Genomic DNA, 26,869 nt, shown 5'->3' on the forward strand with positions numbered 1-26,869 from the left:
GATTTTGTGAAAAAAGAACATGTTATGCCAATTTTACATAAATAAACTAATATTTGATAAAGGCAAAGACATATCAGTATAGCGACTCTCATAAGCTGCTGGAGTATCCAGCTCAGTATAAATTAATAGAACCTTTCTGAAAAGTTAATTTATCAATAATAAGTAAAGAATTTGAAATGTATTCATAATCTATAATTCTTTAACATTATTTATAAATATAGGACTTAAAATCACCAGATAACAAAGATAAACAGAAGCTGCTGCTGCTAAGTCGCTTCAGTCTATATAGATACAATTTGAAAGTGTTTATGATTAATTACATAATAACTGCCAGAAAATATGTTACAGGGGGACAAGAATTATTGTCTATTTTGTATACTGCTGCATCCCTAGGTCTAATAATACTTAGAAAAAAGTAAGTACTCATTAAATTTTTATGGAAAGCTTGAGTACATAGTTAACATACAGTGGGAAAATTTAAATACACAGATTTCTAGGTAATAGAGTAATAGTTAAATATATGAGTACAAGGATAAATTGTGAGTTCATTTCATTTAGAATTTTTTTAAATTAATGAAAGTCCTCTTTTTTAAGTGGCTGAAAAAGAACTTACAAGGGTAATTTTACCCAAGGTAGTATTCAATCTCTAGATCTGAAAAGGAATGCACCAAAAAGTCAAAATGTGTATCTCTGGCTTTATGGGTTCATTTTAATTTTTTTAGTTTTAAAATATTTCTACAGAAAGCACATATACCTTCATAAAAAATGATAGATGAAGTAGCAGCACTGTTGTATTTACTTTTGGGTAGAACCGGGTTGGGTGGGCTGCCTCCTGGACTCGCTTTAGGGTCCTGACCACCTAAAACTGCCCTAGCAATTCACAGCCAGAGCTGCCCTGCACCGCTAACTCAGCCCAGCCCACTTGCAGAAATCCCATATTTTGCTCTATGGTTTTAATTCTTAATTTTAAAGTCTATTTCTCTCTCTTGGTGTCTCATACCTTATGTAATGAATTCTACAACCTTTTCCGTAGTGCCCCCTTTTGTCACTGGAAATGAAAGGGATGAAACATCCGTGATTATCAGCTTAGATCTATTTATGTTTAGTTTCTCCTTCCATTTTCTCTTTAAACATGGGTCTCTGGACCAGAGCATTGACTGTTCCACTTTGCTCTTCAGCTGTCCTTTCTGCTCACGCAGGAGTCTCTTCCATTAAAATAGCTCTCTGCTGCCACCTGCTGGTTTCTGGCTGCTAAAGCCGGGCAGCAAGTCAACCACCGGGATGGTTTCAGCGAAGGCTCTTCTGAGCCTCTGAGATGCTGTCACCCCCTTCCCTCAGTTTCTTTCAAACTCTTCAAAGTGATCTTTTTAATCCATTTTTATTCCTTTTCTCCAAAACCATATTTGAGTAGTTGTGACAGTCACGAAGTGTAGATTATTTATTGTCTAGCCCTTTACAGGGAAAGCTTACAGACCCTGCTCTGAAGCATGTAGGAATAGCAGACGCAGGGGATATTCACAGCCCGTACAGATGCAAGAACGTACCCACATAAGAGTCAGTTGTGGAAGAAGCTGTTCTCCTGCAAAGCAGGGTAAGGCATTATGGAAGAGGGCGGCTGTGTTCAGTGAGTGGCCCAGAAGCAGAGAACCTTGGTGTAGGTTGACTGGAGCATGAATAGAGTTTCTGGGTGGAGAACCTGGCTGAGGGCTCGCAGACCAGCCAACAGCAGTTGTACCTGAGGAAGGAGAAATTAGTGAGAACCAAAACAAGGCTGGGAATCCCCTTTGCTTGTAAGCCCCTCTGAGCCGTCTACTGATAAAGCCTCACTTTACTCCAGCCAGCAGAAGAATACTGTTCACTGTTTACGCACAAGACCCAACTCCAGTATCTCAAATCAGAGTTAAGAGTGCAGTGAGAGCTAAGAGACAGTAATTAGGTAACTGGCACAAATATACAATCCACACACACACTTCGCTGATTTGGTTGCTTGCCACATGATTGAGTTATAGCATGTTGCATTTGTTATCACTTTTAAGTTCCCTTTAATCTTATAATGTCCCTTACACTTTTGTTTAGTTTGTCTCTCATCACACAGACATTTTTTAAGGAGTCAAGGCCAGTTCAGTTCAGTTCAGTTCAGTCACTCAGTCGTGTCCGACTCTGCGACCCCATGAATCGCAGCACGCCAGGCCTCCCTGTCCATCACCATCTCCTGGAGTTCACTCAGAGTCACACCCATCGAGTCCGTGATGCCATCAAGCCATCCCATCCTCGGTCGTCCCCTTCTCCTCCTGCCCCCAATCCCTCCCAGCATCAGAGTCTTTTCCAATGAGTCAACGCTTCGCATGAGGTGGCCAAAGTACTGGAGTTTCAGCTTCAGCATCATTCCTTCCAAAGAAATCCCAGGCTTGATCTCCTTCAGAATGGACTGGATGGATCTCCTTGCAGTCCAAGGGACTCTCAAGAGTCTTCTCCAACACCACAGTTCAAAAGCATCAATTCTTCGGTGCTCAGCTTTCTTCACAGTCCAACTCTCACATCCATACATGACCACAGGAAAAACCATAGCCTTGACTAGATGGACCTTAGTCGGCAACGTAATGTCTCTGCTTTTGAATATGCTGTCTAGGTTGGTCATAACTTTTCTTCCAAGGAGTAAGCGTCTTTTAATTTCATGGCTGCAGTCACCATCTGCAGTGATTTTGGAGCCCCCCAAAATAAAGTCTGACACTGTTTCCACTGTTTCCCCATCTATTTCCCATGAAGTGATGGGACCGGATGCCATGATCTTCGTTTTCTGAATGTTGAGCTTTAGGCCAACTTTTTCGCTCTCCTCTTTCACTGTCATCAAGAGGCTCTTTAGTTCCTCTTCACTTTCTGCCATAAGAGTGGTGTCATCTGCATATCTGAGGTTATTGATATTCTCCCTGCAATCTTGATTCCAGCTTGTGTTTCTTCCAGTCCAGCGTTTCTCATGATGTAATCTGCATAAAAGTTAAATAGTCAGGGTGACAATATACAGCCTTGACGTACTCCTTTTTCTATTTGGAACCAGTCTATTGTTCCATGTCCAGTTCTAACTGTTGCTTCCTGACCTGCATACAGATTTCTTAAGAGGCAGGTTAGGTGGTCTGGTATTCCCATCTCTTTCAGAATTTTCCACAGTTTATTGTGATCCACACAGTCAAAGGCTTTGGCATAGTCAATAAAGCAGAAATGGATGTTTTTCTGGAACTCTCTTGCTTTTTCCATGATTCAGCAGATGTTGGCAATTTGATCTCTGGTTCCTCAGCCTTAGAAACCAGCTTGAACGTCGGAGTTCACGGTTCACGTATTGCTGAAGCCTGGCTTGGAGAATTTTGAGCATTACTTTACTAGCATGTGAGATGAGTGCAATTGTGCAGTAGTTTGAGCATTCTTTGGCATTGCCTTTCTTTGGGATTGGAATGAAAACTGACCTTTTCCAGTCCTGTGGCCACTGCTGAGTTTTCCAAATTTGCTGGCATATTGAGTGCAGCATTTTCACAGCATCATCTCTCAGGATTTGAAACAGCTCAACTGGAATTTCATCACCTCCACTAGCTTTGTTCATAGTGATGCTTTCTAAGGCCCACTTGACTTCACATTCCAAGATGTCTGGCTCTAGATTAGTGATCACATCATCATGACTATCTGCGTGGTGAAGATCTTTTTTATACAGTTCTTCCATGTATTCTTGCCACCTCTTCTTAATATCTTCTGCTTCTGTTAGGTCCATACTGTTTCTGTCCTTTATCGAGCCCATCTTTGCATGAAATGTTCCCTTGGTATCTCTAATTTTCTTGAAGAGATCTCTAGTCTTTTCCAATCTGTTGTTTTCCTCTATTTCTTTGTATTGATCGCTGAAGAAGGCTGTCTTATCTCTTCTTGCTATTCTTTGGAACTCTGCATTCAGATGCCTATATCTTTCCTTTTCTCCTTTGCTTTTGGCCTCTCTTCTCTTCACAGATATTTGTAAGCCCTCCCCAGACAGCCATTTTGCTTTTTTGCATTTCTTTTCCATGGGGATGATCTTGATCCCTGTCTCCTGCACAATGTCATGAACCTCATTCCATAGTTCATCAGGCACTCTATCTATCAGATCTAGGCCCTTAAATCTATTTCTCACTTCCACTGTATAATCATAAGGGATTTGATTTAGGTCATACCTGAATGGTCTAGCCCTTTTCCCTACTTTCTTCAATTTGAGTCTGAATATGATAATAAAGAGTTCATGATCTGAGCCACAGTCAGCTCCTGGTCTTGTTTTTGTTGACTATATACAGCTTCTCCATGTTTGGCTGCAAAGAATATAATCAATCTTTTTTCGATGTTGACCGTCTGGTGATGTCCATGTGTAGAGTCTTGCCTTGTGTTGTTGGAAGAGGGTGTTTGCTATGACCAGTGCGTTTTCTTGGCAAAACTATTAGTCTTTGCCCTGCTTCATTCCACATTCCAAGGCCAAATTTGCCTGTTAGTCCAGGTGTTTCTTGACTTCCTGCTTTTGCATTCCAGTCCCCACTTTGCAGAATTTCTCTCAATGTGGATTGATCTCTGTGTTTACTCATGATTAGATTCAGGTAAAACACTTGTGGCAGGAATATTATATAAGTTATAATATTGTATCAATAAGACATATTATAAAACACATGGTGTAAGTTTGTCTCATAACCAGTGATAGCTGTTGTTGTGATTCAGTCACTAAGTCATGTCCGACTGTTTGCCATCCCATGGACTGTATAGCATACAGTCCTCCCTTGTCCTTCACTGTCTCCCAGAGTTTGCTTAGATTCATGTCCATTGAGTCAGTCGTGGTATCTAACTGTCTCATCCTCTGCCACCTTTTTCTCCTTTTGCCTTCAATATTTCCCATTTTCAGTGTTTTCCAGTGAGTCAGTTCTGTGCATCAGGTGGCCAAAGTGATAACTAGTAATAATAAGTTTGATCATTTGGTTAAAGTTATGGTTTATCCATGCTCCTGCTATAATTAACAAGTACTCAACTGAGTGATTATCTTCCCTAGTAGCTCAGAGGGTAAAGAATCCGCCTACACTGTGGGAGACCTGGGTTCAATCCCTGGGCCGGGAAGATCCCCTGGAGAATGGATAGGGTACCCACTTCAGTATTCTGGCCTGAAGAATCCCGTAGACTCTCCATAGAATCCCAGTCCATGGGGTCGCAAAGTGTTGAACATGACTGAGCAGACTTTCACTTTTACTTTCAACTGAGTGATATTGTAAGAATATGGAAATGTTTCCAAAAATTCACCCAGTGGACTTAGCATTCATTGATAATTCTTGGTTGAATTACCAATGATTGACTTCATTATTGTAACAGGTGTGAAATGATGATGTTTCTGGGCTTTCATTCCCTTTACTGTACTTTGGCAGTTTGAAAAACCGAAAAGCCTGGCCCAGGTTGGGCTGCAGAGTGCATTCCTGAGAAAGGCAGTCTTCTTTCAGTGCTTATTCAGTTACTTATCTTCTTGCCTTCCCTACCACCTCACCCATTTCCCTGCATCTTGGGGAAAATGTCCTGTAGGCTTTTTTTCATTGTTTCTTCTCAAGATGCTGTTTATGAGTGAGAATCTATGTGATAGTTGGATGAATCCCAAGTTTCTCATTATATAGAAAGACATTGTTTTTTAATTTTAATTTTTACTTTATTTTGCTTTACAATACTGTATTGGTTTGCCATACATTAACATGAATCAGCCACGGGTGTACAGAGTTCCCAATCCTGAACCCCCCTCCCACTCTGGATTATCCCCGTGCACCAGCCCCAAGCATCCTGTATCCTGTATCGAATATAGACTGGTGATTCATTTCTTACCTGATAGTATACATGTTTCAATGCCATTCTCCCAAATCATCCCACCCTCTCCCTCTCCCACAGAGTCTAAAAGTCCGTTCTATACATCTGTGTCTCTTTTGCTATCTCGTATACAGGGTTATCATTACCATCTTTCTAAATTCCATATATATGTGTTAGTATACTGTATTGGTGTTTTTCTTTCTGGCTTACTTCACTCTTTATAATAGGCTCCAGTTTCATCCACCTCATTAGAACTGATTCAAGTGTATTCTTTTCAATGGCTGAGTAATACTCCATTGTGTATATGTACCACTGCTTTCTTATCCATTCATCTGCTGATGGACATCTAGGTTGTTTCCATGTCCTGACTATTATAAACAATGCTGCGATGAACATTGGGGTACATGTGTCTCTTTCAATTCTGGTTTTCTCAGTGTGTATGCCCAGCAGTGGGATTGCTGGGTCATAAGGCAGTTCTATTTGCAATTTTTTAAGGAATCTCCACACTGTTCTGCATAGTGGCTGTACTAGTTTGCATTCCCACCAACAGTGTAAGAGGGTTCCCTTTTCTCCACACCCTCTCCAGCATTTATTGCTTGTAGACTTTTGGATCGCTGCCATTCTGACTGGTGTGAAGTGGTACCTCATTGTGGTTTTGATTTGCATTTCTCTGATAATGAGTGATGTTGAGCATTTTTCATGTGTTTGTTAGCCATCCATCCATATGTCTTCTTTGGAGAAATGTCTATTTAGTTCTTTGGCCCATTTTTTGACTGGGTCATTTATTTTTCTGGACTTGAGCTGCATAAGTTGCTTGTATATTTTTGAGATTAGTTGTTTGTCAGTTGCTTCATTTGCTATTATTTTCTCCCATTCCGAAGGCTGTCTTTTCACCTTGCTTATAGTTTCCTTTGTTGTGCAGAAGCTTTTAATTTTAATTAGATCCCATTTGTTTATTTTTGCTTTTATTTCCAGTATGCTGGGAGGTGGATCATAGAGGATCCTGCTGTGATTTATGTCAGAGAGTGTTTTGCCTATGTTCTCCTCTAGGAGTTTTATAGTTTCTGGTCTTACATTTAGATCTTTAATCCATTTTGAGTTTATTTCTGTGTATGGTGTTAGAAAGTGTTCTAGTTTCATTCTTTTACTAGTGGTTGACCAGTTTTCCCAGCACCACTTGTTAAAGAGATTGTCTTTAATCCATTGTATATTCTTGCCTCCTTTGTTGAAGATAAAGTGTCCATAGGTGTGTGGATTTATCTCTGGGCTTTCTATTTTGTTCCATTGATCTATATTTCTGTCTTTGTGCCAGTACCATACTGTCTTGATGACTGTGGCTTTGTAGTAGAGCCTGAAGTCAGGCAAGTTGATTCCTCCAGTTCCATTCTTCTTTCTCAAGATTGCTTTGGCTATTCGAGGTTTTTTGTATTTCCATACAAACTGTGAAATTATTTGTTCTAGCTCTGAAAAATACCGCTGGTAGCTTGATAGGGATTGCATTGAATCTGTAGATTGCTTTGGGTCGTATACTCATTTTCACTATATTGATTCTTCTGATCCATGAACATGGTATATTTCTCCATCTATTAGTGTCCTCTTTGATTTCTTTCATCAGTGTTTTATAATTTTCTATATATAGGTCTTTAGTTTCTTTAGGTAGGTATATTCCTAAGTATTTTATTCTTTTCGTTGCAATGTGAATGGAATTGTTTCCTTAACTTCTTTTTCTACTTAGAAAGACATTTTAAAAACATATTTTTGACTGTGAAAAGCCCTGAAATTTTACAATTTCATACCCCAGCCTAGGGTCTAATTTTTGTTGTTGTTGTTATTTGTTATATGCCAGAGGACTGAAAGCTGAGAAGAGGAGGGGGCTTACTTCAGAGTGCTGTATAGTAGCCCAGGCTGCAATGTCAAACAACTTGGCATTGATACTTGTTGAATCTTAGTCATGTGGCAACTGCCATGACATTTGTAACCTTAGGTTTCTCATCTTTGAATTGTAGGCCTGGCATGCTGCATTCCATGGGGTTACCAAGAGTCAGACATGACTGGGTGACTGAACAACAACAACAGTTGTAGCTAAGTCACTAAATGGATACGATGACTCACATACACGTGCCTGTTGCATGAACACATACACACACAACACACGGGCAGCCCTCACTTTCTGCAGCCTCAGCTTAACTGAAACTTGTGCATCTCTGTTCATTTTGCAAGGTCCCTACATGGATTAATAGGGGTGCCTATCTGTATAAAATATTCTAGGAAATTCCCCAGGATACAGCACATTCTCAAAAAATGGTACTTAGATGACTAAATCTGGGAATCTTTTCACAACTACTGTAGCTCACTTTCATTGTCCAGTCTCTCTTTTTGAATGTTTTCAATGATAAGCAATCAGTATTTTGCTAAGAACACTACACTCTGGTTCTTATGTTAAGCCTACAGTAACTCATACCCATTTTACCCTGTACTGTTTTTCTGCAGTGACATAACCCATGCTGCAGAATTTAAAAAGAAGCCTCTCCCTAGTATTCATAACCTTCTAAGCAGACTCTGTTTTAGAGCCAGCTATCGTGTCACTGGAGCCTTCCCAGCTGGCACTAATGGTAAAGAATCTGCCTGCAATACCGGAGATGTAAGAGACATGAGTTTGATCCCTGGGTTGGGAAGATCCCCTAGAGGAAGGCATGGCAACCCATTCCAGTATTCTTGCCTGGAGAATCCCATGTACAAGGGAGCCTGGTGACTACAGTCCATGAGATCACAAAGAGTTGGGCATGAAGCAACCTAGCTTGCATGCACACATGGCATCACTGGCAGATTGGTGTATCTATAACACAAAGTCTCAGTTCGATTCCTCTGTCTGTGGGATAGGTGGCTGAGTTACAGAGTCCAACGGTCCAATTGCTTAGAAAGCCTAATGGAAAAGCAGACTTTGCAAAGGAAGAGACAGGACAGTCAGAAGGCTCTAGACTAAATATTTCAGTCACATTGAAGGATCCTACGTATCCAGGCATCACTGAGATCCTAAGGCAATGAAATCAAGTCCCTGGGCTCTCTATGTGGATTAGCATCCTGCTTCCAATGTGTGCTAGTTTTTTGCATTCTGGCAATTTATATAATCTGTCCCAATTTTCCCATTTGCAAAAGGGGACAATACTAGCGATTTCATGGATTTCATAGTGAGGTTAAAACAAACTCTACATAGTAGGCAGATAATAATATTTTGCCTATAAGTCTGAGTAGCACTAATGATAGTTTTATTATTGAGGGGACTCATGACAGAAGCTTCGTGGATGTAACTGCCCAGATTCTACTTCAGAAATCAGTTAAGTCACTTTGCTTGAGGTCATTCCCCTTCCAGGTGCAGCAAAGCTGGGGGCCTGTGCTTGCTTCAGGACACCCCATGGTGTTGACCAAGCTTCTTGTTGGGGATTCTTTGTCGTAAGAGCTCAGCCTATGTTTTTGCTTAATCCTGCATCATCTCTCATCTTCTTTCTATTTTCCCATCATGCCCCCTCTCCAGTCCAACAGGAGTTGATTCCAAGTACACGCCTTAATAAGAATTCTGCTCACAAAACCCCACCACCTCAGAGTCAGCTTTACAGGGAATGCTTCTTATGACAATAGGAAGGGGTGACAAATAAGTCCCCTTACTCAGATGTTGCATTGTGTGGCCTGAGACCTGTGACCCTCAGAGCTCACCTTAGTGTCAGTCTTGGGCTAATTCTTGGGTTCTTGAAGGTCATAGTAACTTGGTAACTCCCCTAGGAACTGGTCATCTTCCCAGCATTTGGCCAGTGCCCGGATGGACAGAGTATGCTTTCAGGAAGGGGTTAGTACTGAGGGAAGGCCTTGAACATCTGGCTGGAAACACACCCTGTGCCTGGTGGAAGTTGAAATCGGCAGCCCAGTCAGTAACAGATACTGGGTTGGCCAAAAAATCCATTCGATTATTTCCATACCATTGTCCAGAAAAATCCGAATGACCGTTTTGACCAACCCAGTAGTTTCCCTTCTGGTGACCTGTCATTTGGCCTTGCTCTGGGTCACGGAGGTTTGGGGGCATGGTAGAAAACAGAGCCTGAAAGAGTTCCCTGAGAGGCGAAAGTGAAGCTCCAGATGTTGTCTTGCAGGAAGTGCATGTTGATCCGCTGGTAATAGGTTGAGTTGGTTTTGTAGAGAAATACAGGTTTCAAAATTTCATGGGACTCTTTCCCTTCTTTTCAAAGAAATGCAATTGTTTTACTCTTGCATCTTCAGACTTCTAGCCTATTTTATTATAATGTCTTATATACTAGGGGCTTCCCTGGTGGCTCAGAGTCTTATATACTGACTTCTCGGGTGGCAGAGTGGTAAAGAATTTGCCTGCTAGTGCAGGAGAGGCAATGGCAGCCCACTCCAGTACTCTTGCCTGGAAAAATCCCATGGGTGGAGGAGCCTTGTAGGCTGCTGTCCATGGGGTCACTAAGAATTGGACACGACTGAGCGACTTCCCTTTCACTTTTCACTTTCATGCTTTGGAGAAGGAAATGGCAACCCACTCCAGTGTTCTTGCCTGGAGAATCCCAGGGACGGGGACCCTGGTGGGCTGCCGTCTATGGGGTCGCACAGAGTTGGACACGACTGAAGTGACTTAGCAGCAGGAGAGGCAGGAGACTCCTTGAGTTCAGTCCCTGAGTCAGGAAGATCCCCTGGAGAAGGAAATGCAACCTATTCCAGCACTCTTGCCTGGGAAATCCAGTGCACAGAGGAGCCTGGTGGGCTACAGTCCATGAGGTCACAGAGCATTGTACAGGAGGGACTGAGCACATATACTGTCTGCAGTTTTTATTGGCCTTACTTATGCAAATTCTTTTTGTATGATGTTACTTTATATAAGTTCAGGAACTTGAATTCACTTAAACAATAGAGTTCTCTCTTACTGGAAATTAAAAAAAAATTAAAAGGATGAATGAATCTTAAGGAAACACTAATTAATCCCCATTGCAGCCCAAGTAACCTTCCTAAAACACACACCTTGCTTAACATTCTTCACTAATTTTCTTATTGTGCCTTAAAGATTCTACATAAGCTGATAGTTTATCTTTTCAGCTTCATGCCTTACCATTTTGCAATTTATCTTCTTGATAACACACACACACACACACATTTTTCAGTTACTATTTTGAAATACAGTATATTTTTTCTAGTCTATAGAGTCATTTGTAATTTGGCTCCCTTAACACTAGTTGATAAAACTACTGTTATCTGTTATCATATTAGAAGAGGCAACTAATTTCTTTTAAATTATCAAAATACATCATTGAATAAGTTGGTTTTAGATGTAGGTATATCCTTGAGTGAAGTAATATATTAAAGGTATTGCTTTCTTTATCTCCTCTTTTCTTCTTTGGAGTTATTTTGCTTTACTTCAGAAGAGTGTAATTTTGATGGGTTGCTATACTAAGGAAATGGGTTGTAGGAGAGAATTATTGACTTGTTTCTTTAGAATGTCTGTGTAGACTCTGTTATATGATAGGGATTCAGTAATGAAGGAAGAGTTTTAGAGAACTTCAACAGTTCTTCTTTACAAAGCCATACATCTTTTTTTAATATAGAAGACAGCTTAAATCCAGGACAACTTCTCCCTCAAATAAGGGGTTCCAAGACGTAATTCTAAACATAGAAGGAAATTTTTGAGTTACTTCTAAATCTGGTTGTGTGATAATATAAAGTACAACTATAAAGACATTAAGACTCTCTATCCAAGTTCAGTTCAGTTCAGTTCAGTTCAGTCGCTCAGTCATGTCCGACTCTGTGACCCCATGAATCACAGCACGCCAGGCCTCCCTGTCCATCACCATCTCCCAGAGTTCACTCAGACTCATCGAGTCCGTGACGCCATCCAGCCATCTCATCCTCGGTTGTCCCTTTCTCCTCCTGCCCAAATCCCTCCCAGCATCAGAGTCTTTTCCAATGAGTCAACTCTTTCCATGAGGTGGCCAAAGTACTGGAGTTTCAGCTTCAGCATCATTCCTTCCAAAGAATTCCCAGGGTTTATCTCCTTCAGAATGGACTAGTGGGATCTCCTTGCAGTCCAAGGGACACTCAAGAGTCTTCTCCAACACCACAGTTCAAAAGCATCAATTCTTCGGTGCTCGGCCTTCTTCACAGTCCAACTCTCACATCCATACATGACCACAGGAAAAACCATAGCCTTGACTAGGCGGACCTTAGTCAGCAAAGTAATGTCTCTGCTTTTGAATATGCTGTCTAGGTTGGTCATAACTTTTCTTCCAAGGAGTAAGCGTCTTTTAATTTCATGGCTGCAGTCACCATCTGCAGTGATTTTGGAGCCCCCAAAAATAAAGTCTGACACTGTTTCCACTGTTTCCTCATCTATTTCCCATGAAGTGATGGGACCGGATGCCATGATCTTTGTTTTCTGAATGTTGAGCATTAAGCCAACTTTTTCACTCTCCTCTTTCACTTTCATCAAGAGGCTTTCTAGCTCCTCTTCATTTTCTGCCATAAGGGTGGTGTCATCTGCATATCTGAGGTTATTGATATTTCTCCCAGCAATCTTGATTCCAGCTTGTGTTTCTTCCAGTCCAGCATTTCTCATGATGTACTCTGCATGGAAGTTAAATAAGCAGGGTGACAATATACAGCCTTGATGTACTCCTTTTCCTATTTAGAACCAGTCTGTTGTTCCATGTCCAGTTCTAACTGTTGCTTCTTGACCTGCATACAGATTTCTCAAGAGGCAGGTTAGGTGGTCTGGTATTCCCATCTCTTTCAGAATTTTCCACAGTAACCATCATGGTTAACAAAAGAGTCCGAAATTCAGTACTTGGATGCAGTCTCAAAAATGACAGAATGATCTCTGTTCATCTCCAAGGCAAACCATTCAATATCACAGTTATCCAAGTCTATGCCCCAACCAGTAATGCTGAAGAAGCTGAAGTTGAACGGTTTTATGAAGACCTACAAGACCTTTTAGCACTAACACCCAAAAAAGATGTCCTTTTCATTATAGGGGACTGGAATGCAAAAGTAGGAAGTCAAAAAACACCTGGAGTAACAGGCAAATTTGGCCCTGGAATGCGGAATGAAGCAGGGCAAAGACTAATAGAGTTTTGCCAAGAAAACACAGTGGTCATAGCAAACACCCTCTTCCAACAACACAAGAGAAGACTCTACACATGGACATCACCAGATGGTCAACACCGAAATCAGACTGATTATATTCTTTGCAGCCAAACATGGAGAAGCTGTATATAGTCAACAAAAACAAGACCAGGAGCTGACTGTGGCTCAGATCATGAACTCCTTATTACCAAATTCAGACTCAAATTGAAGAAAGTAGGGAAAACCGCTAGACCATTCAGGTATGACCTAAATCAAATCCCTTATGATTATATAGTGGAAGTGAGAAATAGATTTAAGGGCCTAGATCTGATAGACTATCTGATGAACTGGTGGAATGAGGTGCCTGATGAACTATGGAATGAGGTTCATGACCTTGTACAGGAGACAGGGATCAAGATCATCCCCATGGAAAAGAAATGCAAAAAAGCAAAATGGCTGTCTGGGGAGGGCTTACAAATTGCTGTGAAAAGAAGAGAGGCCAAAAGCAAAGGAGAAAAGGAAAGATATAGGCATCTGAATGCAGAGTTCCAAAGAACAGCAAGAAGAGATAAGAAAGCCTTCTTCAGCGATCAGTGCAAAGAAATAGAGGAAAACAACAGATTGGAAAAGACTAGAGATCTCTTCAAGAAAATTAGAGATACCAAGGGAACATTTCATGCAAAGATGGGCTCGATAAAGGACAGAAATGGTATGACCTAACAGAAGCAGAAGATATTAAGAAAAGGTGGCAAGAATACATGGAAGAACTGTACAAAAAAGATCTTCATGACCCAGATAATCATGATGATGTGATCACTAATCTAGAGCCAGACATCTTGGAATGTGAAGTCAAGTGGGCCTTAGAAAGCATCACTATGAACAAAGCTAGTGGAGGTGATGAAATTCCAATTGAGCTGTTTCAAATCCTGAAAGATGATGCTTTGAAAGTGCTGCACTCAATATGCCAGCAAATTTGGAAAACTCAGCAGTGGCCACAGGACTGGAAAAGGTCAGTTTTCATTCCAATCCCAAAGAAAGGCAATGCCAAAGAATGCTCAAACTACTGCACAATTGCACTCATCTCACATGCTAGTAAAGTAATGCTCAAAATGCTCCAAGCCAGGCTTCAGCAATACGTGAACCGTGAACTCCCTGTCGTTCAAGCTGGTTTTAGAAAAGGCAGAGGAACCAGAGATCCAATTGCCAACATCCGCAGGATCATGGAAAAAGCAAGAGAGTTCCAGAAAAACATCTATTTCTATCCAAGTATCAAACAGAAAAATTTTCCACATATTTTTTGTCCACCATCTTTCAAGGAATGAGTTTTAAAAATAAGAAACAACAAAAGGGAAAAATTTTTCTAGCCACATGGAGAACCTGATCATATTTTGTAAACTTTAAAGTTGAATTCATCTCTCTCGCTTTCAAAATGGAATGTGTTCATTCTGGAAAATGTTAAAAGCAGACTGATATTTTTAAAAAGAGTAATTGAAGACTATCTAGTTTTTCCTTTTTGACTTTCTTACTTTGATATTTTAGTTCACGTTTATAATGTACAATTAATTGAACAGATATTCTGTATTCTATTTCCTGGTGTTGTATCACTTACTAATTTTGCCTCAGATAACATCAGGGTTTTTTTGTGTTTTGTTTTTTTTTAATTATAATACTCAGTTTGTAGTGTCATTATTTTATTAGTCTTTATTTTAACCTAAGTAAAGTCTTTATTTTAACGTAAGTAAAGTTAGTCTTTATTTTAACCTAAGTAAAGTGTATTTTGTGTTAGCAGTTGTCAGTGACTTTTCATACATAAAACCTCCTTTTGTTTTCTAAAAAATTGATACTGTATAGGGCAGAGAAGACTTCCTGAAGAAACTCATTCGAGGTGAAGTGGCTAGTGGAATGATGATTCAGGTAAACCCAATTGGTTTCAATATTTTATTCTTTTTTTAATTTGCAGTTTACTTAGCATTTTAAATTTGCCTGTAATGAGGCATCTTTTCCCTATTTGGTTTGCAAGCCAGCAGTTTTCTCTCCTTAGCTGATGCCAGTTGCCCTCTGTGTACAGCGTGTCTGATCATGCATAAAGAAACTGACCTCTCATACACATATCTCATTTGGTGGCTTAATGGGAATTTCTGCCAGTCTAGTAAAAGGGCAGTGTCTCTTTAGTTTGCTTTGTGATGATGTTATGTTTTCTTTAGTTTTAGTGTCTTTCAGCTGAATTCTTTTATTTAAGATTGAAAAAAAAGTGCTATGATATTTCTATATAAAGATTTTGAAACTAAAACATTATAGCTAGCAGGGCTTCCCTGGTGGCTCAGATGGTAAAGAATCTGCCTGCAATGCAGGAGATCTGGGTTGGGAAGACCCATGGAGAAGGGAACAGCTACCCGCTCCAGTGTTCTGGCCTGGAGAAACCCATGGACAGAAGAGCCTGGCAGGCTACAGGCCATGAGTTCACAAAGAGTTGGACAGGACTGAATGACTTTCACTTTCACTGTTTAGCTGTAAACATTAGCTATAAACACTGTATAGCTATTTTTTACTTTTTGAAATATTTGTCTACCACCTACGTATCTTTTGGATCCCAGATGACGTGTTCTGAACCCTGGCATGTTTCTAGGTTGCCTCCCCTTCAGAAATATATAAGTATTTGAAACCATTACTATAAAGAAAGTAAAATCAAGACACAAAACAGTCCAAAACAGATTATTAAAAAAATATTTGAGATTATCTGTACTGCTGTTCTTCTCTGAAGCAAACATAAATTTTGTACTTTTTTTCTGCTGGCAAATTTGATATTTTAAAACATATAAAAGCAGTGTCTCTCAAATTCTGTATGTTTGAAAATGCCAAATTGTCTCATTTTTTTTCTCGCTGTTTATAAGCCCAATAATTCAATAATATTCCAGATCTTTTTGCTTAATAGTTTATGGATTTCTTCTTATTGATTTTATTTAGTCTTAGACTGCAGGACTTACATATATTACAAAATTTGTCATTAAAGTGTCCTCTAACTTTATTATCCTCCAATACATAAGAATATTTGATTTCTATTGTCTATTAAATTTTTTCTCATTTTTTCTAATAATGCCTTTAAATGTACTATATTTTAATAATGTCTTTAAATATACACTGTAAATATACTATATTCTACCTATTGCTTTTTTATGGTGGCATTTATTGTTTTGATTTTTAAATATTGCTACCCAGCACAGGATAAAGTCTCAATAAATGTTTAGGTAATTAATAACAATGAATTATTTAATAATCTTTGCTGGCAGAAAAAACTCTTTTCCCTTCAAGACGAACAGACACTTGAGAAGCAGGACCTTCTGAGAAAGAAAGCAATCTATTCCCTAGCACTGGCAGAAATGGAGAAACCGCTGCTTAAACTAGAAGAAGAAGCTGAAAAAATCAAAACTTGCCACCAAGAACATGCTGATGTAAGCATTTATCATTAATCCAGAAACTAATTTGCGGGAATATTTAGGTCACTAAATCATTTATGCAATTTACAGTATCATTTGGAAAATTAGGATTTCACATCGGAAGACGTAAAAGCATGGACAAAATAAGCAACTAACTATTCCAGGATCACACAAGTGGTCTGCAGTGGAGTTACATAGCAAGACAGTATTAATGCTATTTCCTGGAACCCTTTACTTAGAGTATACCCAGGAAAAGCAATTCCCAAATAAATGAGTGGTTATTTTTCTGGTATGATTACCCACTGTAGGAAATTTAATTCAAAGTCTTCACTGCTTGTTAGTAAAATTCCAAAGCTGTGCTTGTTCAAATATGAAAGACAATGCGTCCTGACATTTTCATGGTAAATTTGTGACGTGTATAGATGAAGTGAAGACAGCTGGGATGAAAAATAAGCAAATGTTGATAAAATATTTGCAGAACAACAAGTTTATGGCAGTAACTGATATTACTAGCCCTTCCCAAAAAAAGATTTAATAGAAAAAATATGTATACATCATACCATTAGTCTTTTGAAGAAGTAGAAGGTGTGGTAAGAGTTATACATTCTTGTCCTCAGCTGCAGGGCGAACATGCATATATTTGTTTGGGCCATTTTGGCAACAGAATTGTTTTTTATATGCAAATGATGAGGTGACTTTGTATTTTTAGACTTTTCAGAATTTCATTTATTAAAAACTTTGTGATTTTGAGTTTCCTTATTATGAAATTTTATTTTGATCTTCAAAGCATCTCTATAAAATAAGCAAGAGAGAGTTTAGCTGTAACATAGGCATGAGAAAACTTGAGCCTACCTGCATGAAGCAACTTGTTCCAGGGCATAAACCATGGAAACAACAAACTCTGAGTATACATCTCAACTTAGGACTTCCAGTGCTTATCCCAGAGCTCATATAATGAATATATAACCAGTATTAAGAACCAGTGAGATAAATTATTTTAACAATGGCTCCTCCTTATACTAATGATAGGAGTTTATTAGTTACATCAAAGCCTTGGTGTAATCATCTGAGAATGATAATGAGTACCAGAAAAGATTAATGACTTATTTTTTTACTTTATACTAGCCATTGTTTTCTACTTTCTTGTAGTTCAGTAATCAATTTTGGTTTATTCTTTAGTAGTGTATAAATTATGAACACTATTAATTTAGCATAAATTCTGAGAAGAATAAGTTTTCACACACTATAATGAGTACTGAAAATTTGGAGTTTTAATTTTGATTAAAATGTTTAAATATTGTCAGGAAAATTTATTATTTCTATGTGAGTTTATTAGCTGTTATTACTTAGCTAAAATTGATTACCATTTTATTTTCTTTGGTTATTCAAGTTGATATTAGGATTATGGATATCATAGTATGTTTTTGTAATTCATTTGTGGTTATCCTTTCCTTTTACACCAAAATATATGTTGTTGTTATTAAAATAGTTGCTTGGGAACTATCTACCCTAAACCAAGACAGTTGGACTATTAATACTGCACATCTTAATTTCTAAATTGTCCTATAGTTGCTAGATGACGTAACTGAGAAGAGAGAAGAAGTTAAAAGAAATGTAGAAAAAACTAAGAAAAAATTGCGAAGAAAGGGGAAGAAAACCCAGGAGGCAATAATGAAAACTGAGGTAAGAAATTTAATGTCAAAAAATTATTTTGAATTTGCAGCCTCTTCATGTAAATGAAAACTATTCCAGCAAATTTAATTTTAGATGAATGTCATTTATAATTGGTTGCACTAAATTGATTTTGCATGCATGTGTGCACATAGGGGTGCACACGTGCACGTGCACACACACACACACAGAGTCTCTGTGTCTTCATTTTCTCTCTTATAGTGTCTTTCCCGCTGGGCTAGTGTATCTTCCGATTACCTTTCCTACCTTTCCTAAATCCCTAGAGGGATTTGTAGTGTCTTAGACAGTACCATGTTTCTGAAGATGAGACCAGTGTACAGACTAAAGCATTTGTTAATATCTGACATGTTACCCTCAAGCTGGTATGTAGGCTGCGTGAACCAACTGGCTGTATATCAGAGGGCTTTAATATATCATTTAAAGCATTGTCTTTAACTTTCCATCCTCTGAATATATTTTAAAGGTAGCACCAACAGCTACTAATAGTCAGACAAGACTTAGAGACCGAACAACAACCACCATCACCAATAGGATTTGTCAGTGAACAGCATGTTGGCCATGAGGTAGAGGTGCAACTGTATTTAAATAAAGCCTGGAGAATCCCAGGGACGGCGGAGCCTGATGGGCTGCCGTCTATGGGGTCCCACAGAGTCGGACACGACTGAAGCGACTTAGCAGCAGCAGCAGCAGCAGGGCCACAAAAGAAATATTTTTAAACAGTACCAAGGAAAATAATATGTATAATAATAATAACATGTTAATGTTTTGCATTTTTAAGAAATATTTTGCATGGTTCTAAGTGCTCAGACCTATTAACTTTTTTCCTCTTCATGATAACTCTATGAAGAGTGTGCTGTTATCTCCATTCTGTGGTTGAAGAATCTGATGCATTGTTTTTTAATTAACTTGCTCAGTTTCACACACCTTCTTAATGATGATGCTGAGATTCATTGTATCTGGCACTAGAATCTATCTATGCTGTTAACTATTACATTATACTGGTCAAATCATACAGGTTACTTTATTGACCCTAATAAAGTAAAATCATAACTCAGTACCAAAATTATAACAATAAATGATATGTAGACCACTGGAAATATTTTTAAATCACATTTTCATTATTTACTTCAGTGTTAAGAATATTTAGAAATACAATTTACAATTTACTTACAAGTGACTGATGATAAAGTATAAAGCAAAATTTATGAGATGGGCCAATGTTACAATTTGGTATGACCAATAAAGTATTTTGGTAAAAACAACTGAAAGTATTTGGCGTATCTATTAAAGGCAAAGAGAACATGTTATGAGAAGAATTATAACAGGCATAATTATATACAAAATTGCATAACAATTTGTCTTAAAAATCTTGATTAATTATATAATTTATCTATAAAAGATAAATTATGAAAACTAAGGAAAAGTTAGCAGAAATAGATCAATAACAATAAAATTGGTGTAATTTTAGTAAAGGCAAGGACAAGCATAGATACTTTATAAGCCTCGCTACAAAAACCAGGTTCAGAGCGTAAGAAAGCATGGAAAGTGTTTAAATTTATTATGTAAAAATACAACCCTGAAACTATAACCGAAAAATATATAAGAAAGAAATGTGCAAGTGATCTCACTTATGAACATAAATGACAGTTTAAAATATATTGTGAATTGAGTTTTGCAATATGCTGAAAAGAATATACTATGCAAAATAAGACTCCTTTGATGAATGTGAAGATGACTCACCATAAATGTACTAATATAATTCACTGCATGTACAGAAATGAAAGACAGTTCACTTATAATAAAACTGATAAAATTCAAAAGCCACTTATTTATTTTTTAAAAAAGTCTTAACTTGATAACATGTTTAATAGTATCTACCAGTATCTTCCAGCAAACATGACATTTAATTATAAATCATTATGTGCATTTCCATTAAAATCAGGGAAAAAGCATTCAGGCCAGCTCTCACTACCCAGCATACTACTGTTCTTAATAACAAAGCACTTGTAACATGTGTCACAAAAGAGAAAACATATGTGTTCAAGACTGCAGTGGAATGCCTCCATAGTTCTTCTATCCACATCTGCACATTTACTGAAATATTAATTAAAAATTGCCAAAGGTGGTATATCTAACAAATACAAATAAATTTCAGTGGAGAATATGGCTGAATACCTTGTGTGTGTGCTCAGCATCATAGCAGTTACTAAGAGTTGGAGGATTAGAGAAGGCTTCTTTGTCTTTTGTTTGTCCTTCACATTAATTTGTCTTTCCAATTACTGTTGAGTACTTAAAATGTCTTAAATATTGTTGGAAGTTTCTGGAGTTGGGGAAGTAAAAGGAGAACTTGGTTCACTTGAGAAATACATCATCTTGTTGGAATCAGACAGTCTTAATATACTGTGAGCAGAGCCATGACAGCAGTGTAATAGTGTGGGAAGAGTCAACCAGGAGTAAACACAGATGAATCGAGGGCATCCAGGAGGATTTTTCAGAGGAGGTGATGTCTAAGAACAAGAACTACTAATAGAAAGATCAGAGGTTAAATATTTGCCTTGCTATGATGTTGTAGGCAACAGATATACCCAAAAAGACTGAAAGAATAATTGGCGCTGGTAGCATTCAACAAATGGTTACCATTACTTTTATTACTATATAGCTTTTAATTTGATGAAGAAATGAAGTTAGGACATTTTAGAAACAGACCTTGTGTTTGCAAAGCAAAGAGGTCATGGGAGAATGCTATGTGTTTGTGGAATTGCAAGCACTTTGGCATGCCCAGAGAGCAGGTTAGCTGTTAATAAGACTGAAAAGAGATTAAGTTAGTGAGAAGGCTAATGCCTAGATGAAGGAATGCCTGTGTGTCATGCTATGGAACTCTATTCTAAAGAAAATTGCAGACATTATTAATAGCATATGTTAAGTCCTCATTATGTTGATTGGTATATAAATAATACTATGTGTCCCCAGCAGCTCAGATGGTAAAGAATCTGCCTGCAATGCAGGAGACCTAGGTTTGATCCCTGGATCAGGAAGATCCCCTGGAGAAGAGAATGGCTTTCCTTCTCCTTCAGTATTCTTTCCTGGAGTATTCCATGGACAGAGAAGCCTGGCGGGCTACAGTTCACAGGGTCACAAAAATTTGACTGAGTAACTGACACCTTCACTTTCACTTTTCATAGCACCATTGCTAGCTTCTAAGAACCCAAGTTAGACAAATAATTTTATCTTTTACTCTGCATAAACATTCAGTCGTGGCCCAAGCTAAATAGTATTACTGAATTTTTACTATGTTTAGCCCCATATTAAATCTTATGTGTAGAACCTGGAAATAGTACATTTAGATAATGTGAAAATATTATTAAATCTTAAATATTTAAAATTTTATTTGAAATTAATAATTTAGAGTGAATATAATTTATATTATCTACTATTTTGAAAATATGTGGTTTCATAGTATTTAGATAAAGTAACGGAAAATGTTGTATAGTAAAGCATTAATTAACTTTGTTTCAGATTTCCAGAACCTTCCAAGTCTGGGCATGAAACTGTCTTTGGGTGGAGAGCCTCAAAATTGCGGAAACCTGTTACCAGGCTAGAGAAAAAAATAACCCTCCCAAATTATAAATGTGTTGTTTATGCCTAAAATCTAGTTTGCTCCAGTGACACTTCAGCGTACATAAAAGCTCACTAATGGTTCTTGGGGTCTCCCAAATTTTGCATACTCAGGATACACAGACATATTCTCTTGATTGACATGTGGCATCTAACAATTTCTTTTCTCATTGTGGGATATCTCTAATATTTTTGATGCCATGGAAGGGGATATGGTACTCACATTTATCAGAGCCTCACTGATGGTACCTATGAGTGAGTGAGTGAGTCGCTGAGTCGTGTCCAACTCTTTGCAACCTCATGGACTATACAGTCCATGGAATTCTCCAGATCAGAATGCTGGAGTGGGTAGCCTTTCCCTTCTCCAGGGGATCTTCCCAACCCAGGGATCAAACCCAGGTCTCCCACATTGCCAGTGGATTCTTTACCAGCTGAGCCACAAGGGAAGCCCAAGAATACTGGAGTGGGTAGCCTATCCCTTCTCCAGCGGATCTACCCGACCCAGGAATTGAACCGGGGTCTCTTGCATTGCAGAAAGATTCTTTACCAACTGAGCTATCGGGGAGGCCCCATGTTGCCTATGAAAAGCGACAGATATACTTTTTGCTTTTCACAGCTGTCAGCAGAAAGTGCACTGTCTCTTTCCTTTACAGTAAAATCTCTAGCACCGCCTTCAGCATCACTGAATTGGTGGTCTAAGTTGTTGACACCATCGCTTCTGAAACCTCAGTTTCTCATGAAAGTCTTCATTTAAGATTTAAGGTGTGGGTTATGGAATCTGAACTGAAAGTCAAGAGTAGTAGAGAGCATTCCAGACCCACAGTTGCCCATCTTCTCTGACTCATTCCTACTTATTTTTACCCATATTTGTGCCTTTTCACACTTTTTAAAGCTTTAATTTTCTCCTAGAAATAACATAATATTTTAGGGGGTCCACTGAAGAACCCTTGTCAGCTGGCTTGACTACATTCTGGTAGCAAACAAACAAACCCAAATCATCTCATTTATTAATGGAAAAATTCCAGAGCTTCCAGAAAAAAAAAAAAAAAGAGTGAATGTTATGAAAATTCAAATACAGTACTCAGTGTTCCAAACCTTGAACAAAGAGAAGATTTTTATAGGGAAATAAGCATACAAGGTTAGCAATTCATTCTTCTTGAAACCGGTAAGAATAGAGAAAGAATTATGAAGCATGTGAGGGGAAAATGGAGGAAAATAGGAGCAAGGGGGGCAGCTAAGACGGAATCCATTGCTGGAAGTTGGGCCAGATGTGGAGTCAGCAGCCTTCATTGAGTTGATCACACAGTCAGGAAATCAGCCAGTCAGTGTAGACACCAACAGCTATGAAGGGGTCATGCACAAATAGATGCCAAATCAAATCTCCAGTCTTGGATTGTACTGGCCAGCCTTGGGGAATTATTCTGGTATTAAACATTGACTTCTTTTTCTTAAACATCAGAACAATATATATTTGTGCCTGCCTTCAGAGTACATGTTTGATAACCAGTGACCACATGCTGACATATTAAAAGACACGACCTTCAGGTGTGCAGGTGTGTGTGTGTGTGGGCGGGGTGGGAGACAAGTTAGTGCAGAGTAGAGGGAGAGAGAATAGATGGTTCTAACCCATCTTTTAGGAAACCTGATCAGATCTAATGCTCAAGGAAAGAATATAAACCTGAATTGTTGTTTGCCTTGATTAGAGGTAGAGCCTCTTGATAAAAGTAAAAGAGGAGAGTGAAAAAGTTGGCTTAAAACTCAACATTCAGAAAACTAAGAGTATGGCATCTGGTCCCATCACTTCATGGCAAATAGACGGGGAAACAATGGAAACAGTGAGAGACTTTATTTTTTGGTGTTCCAAAATCACTGCAGGTGGTGGCTGCAGCCATGAAATTAAAAGACACTTGCTCCTTGGAAGAAAAGTTACGACCAACCTAGACAGCATGTTAAAAAGCAGAGACGTTACTTTGCCAACAAAGGTCTGTCTAGTCAAAGCTATGGTTTTTCCAGTAGTCATGTATGGATGTGAGAGTTGAACTATAAAGAAAGCTGAGTGCCGAAGAATTGATGCTTTTGAACTGTGGTGTTGGAGAAGACTCTTGAGAGTCCCTTGGACTGCAAGGAGATCCAGCCAGTCCATCCTAAAGAAAATCAATCCTGAATATTCATTGGAAGGGCTGATGCTGAAGCTGAAACTCCAATACTTTGGCCACCTGATGCAAGAACCGACCCTGATGCTGGGAAAGATTGAAGACGAGAGGAGAAGGGAAAAAACAGAGGATGAGATGGTTGGATGGCATCACTGATGCAATGGACATGAGTTTGGGTAAGCTCCAGGAGTTGGTGATGGACAGGGAAGCCTGGTGTGCTGCAGTCCATGGGGTCACAAAGAGTCAGACATGACTGAGCGACTGAACCGAACTGAACTGAACTGATTTTCTTGTTTCACCAAATGCCTTTATTTTTAATTGAAGGAAAATTGCTTCACAGTAATGTGTTGGCTTCTGCCATACATCAACTTGAGTTAGCCATAAGTATACATGTGTCCCCTCCCTCTTTAACTACTGTTTGCTTTTAATTGCTCACATGGCCAAAAACTCTTTGTGTTCCTAAATTGCAAGAATTTGAAACTTCTAGTATTTAAAATCTAGTATTCCTTATTTTTTCCCCAGGATAAACGCTCACAAATTTTTAAAGAAATAGAGACTGCTAAAAGTAAAACAACTGTTTATCATTCAAAAATCATTCAACTGAATAAGAACTTAGAACAAAAAGAAAAAGAAAAGATTGCTTTTGATCACACACTTGACTATTTAAAGTAAGTACTTTAAATTTATCAAAATATTAAATACTTACTATATCACTTATAAAAGAGATGTGATCAAATTTCCCTGTTTAAAATTTATTCCTGAAATGATATATATTTTCTGTCATGATCTGGTGTGAAATATACAGGTGATATTTTATAATTTTTGTCTAAACACATGATCATAAATTGCTTTCATTTTTTTGTTGCTCCTCTGGGTTTATTTTTATTTAAACAACTGCTAATGTTTCTTCTTTTCCGAGCATAAGAACTTTTATTCGTTATGAAATTCATAATCTCTCCCACTAATTTCAGTATTTCTCACTAATATGAAATGGTTAATAATATATGTTTTTTTTTCACCCAACCTTTTTGATAACATTTGTGAGGTAAGAATTTAGAAATAGATATTGTATTATTACTTCATGTAATGTATTTACATTAATTGTCTTAAAAATGCCTCTTGTACATTCCCCTCAGTAGTCTGAGGCATACCTGACAAAGGCCTTTCCCTTTCAGAATGATCATGCTTTAAGGCTTACTGTATCCATAGGCCTGACCTCCCCACTGAGAAACTACATACTCTTCGTTCACTCCTCTTGGTTCTTATTTCCTATTTTATAACACATTGAGAACAGAATTTGGAGGACTACTGGAGGAATTTACACTGGGCATGTTTAAAAGTGATGGTTTGATTTAAATATAGAAGGCTCATACACCATTAGCAAATCATAACACTTGACGGATTAAAATATCAGAAAAATGTTATGCACAATCTAATATACTATGTATTAATATCTTAATGGAGTCAAGTCAATAAACTCCACAGGATTTGTTTAGCTATTGCCACAGGAGAGAGGGTAAAACTTATTTTCAAAATAATCATACAGCTTTATCTGAAAATTCCTGGATCATATTCAGAATATCAGGTAAGAAAGAAAGGAAATATTTTCTTTGAAAGATATTTATCTGTGTCATTTACTATCTTTAAAAATATCTGGGGCTTAAAGGGAAAAGCCTGAAATTATACCATTTACACTAAACTTGCAAAGATGTTATAGGGGAGCTGATGAAATTTTTTTCTTCAAGATTTCTTACCATTTCAATGCTTAGTTTTCCTTCCATCCTGTACCTAGATTATATTGCCTTAAAGCAAGAATGGTCACCAAGTTTCAATGAATCAATCCCCTCCCTAAACTTGACTAAACTCTGCCTTTACCCTGGAAGAGGAGAAAAAGAACAGCGTGTCATTTACAAATCTATTAATTAACAGTGATGACAGTGTCAAATAAGATTTAAAGCTAACATTGATTGACTTCCTAGTGTGCCAGGTATTTTGTAAGGGCAATCTAAGCACCTATCTCATCCAATTCTCACAGTAAATTCTTATATCCAGTCATAACATTCACACATGAACGCTGAAGGAACAGGCTCAGGGAAAGCAAATGATTAAGACTGCAGCAGTAATTGGTAGTGGAACTACTCCAGTGTAGGTTTGTCCTGTTCCAAACTGTATGCTCTTCTAATGGTGCAAATTGACTCCTGAACTAGGACTGGAACAGATTACTGCAGATTAACTGTATTAGGGACAATCTACTGATTCTTTCACCTAGTGTCAATGTTGCTATTAGTGAATACTTCCATAGGACGTCATAGAAGAGTTATGGATGTTGTTAGTATGAGAGATGAAGTGGAAAAAACAAGGGTGAGATAGATGAAAGGGGAGGACTTTATTCCATTTAAAAGAAGAGGCACCCATCTAAAACGTGACCAGAGTCATGTTTTCAAATTTGCTAATAACAGCCAGCATAGAGAAAGAAGGGGAGAAAATGAGTATTTTGTGTTGAGCTGCTGAATCAAATACAGCTAGTCAGAACTGGATTTGAATTCTGGGTCTGTCATTTATTAATTAGCTTATACAAGCTTAGTATACTGAAGTTTAGGTTTTTCATCTGTAAATGGCCATAATAATTATCCTTTCATGGGGTGGTTGTTATGTTAAATGAGATATTATATTCAAAGTACTTTACCATTTTAGACCCTCAAAATTTTTAGTCCTGCTGCCTTTATAGCTAACTGTGAAAATGATTCAATTTTCCATACCAGTAGAGATGAAAACGAATGTGGGTAACATAAGACTGTGCTGAGCTTTTGCAACTCTGCTTATTCTGGATTCTGGGTTACTGATCAACTCTGGCAATTATTTCTAAAATACATTTATTTTTGCAGCATTGTTTTAACCACTTTTTAATGATTTTTTCTACTAGTATAGTTCCTAATATAACTGATTTCACCATAAAAAAATAATTTTACTTTTAAATCAGGATGTACTTAATTGCAAATAACAAGATACATAACGGCAGTGGCT

The 26,869-nt window shown here is 38.1% G+C and overlaps 1 protein-coding gene across 1 annotated transcript in view; it reads left to right on the top strand.

The window, feature by feature from the left end:
* The window catches only part of CCDC178 (coiled-coil domain containing 178), a 368,604-nt gene that overhangs the window by 86,236 nt on the left and 255,499 nt on the right, over positions 1–26,869 (top strand). Inside the window, exons 13-16 of the mRNA XM_068993651.1 lie at positions 14,803–14,865; positions 16,239–16,400; positions 17,955–18,068; positions 24,368–24,513. Of these exons, the coding sequence (XP_068849752.1) occupies positions 14,803–14,865; positions 16,239–16,400; positions 17,955–18,068; positions 24,368–24,513 (485 nt within the window). The remainder of the gene's footprint in view (positions 1–14,802; positions 14,866–16,238; positions 16,401–17,954; positions 18,069–24,367; positions 24,514–26,869) is intronic.

Source organism: Capricornis sumatraensis, chromosome 21 (assembly GCF_032405125.1).
Source record: "Capricornis sumatraensis isolate serow.1 chromosome 21, serow.2, whole genome shotgun sequence".
Classification (NCBI taxonomy): Eukaryota; Metazoa; Chordata; class Mammalia; order Artiodactyla; family Bovidae; genus Capricornis; species Capricornis sumatraensis.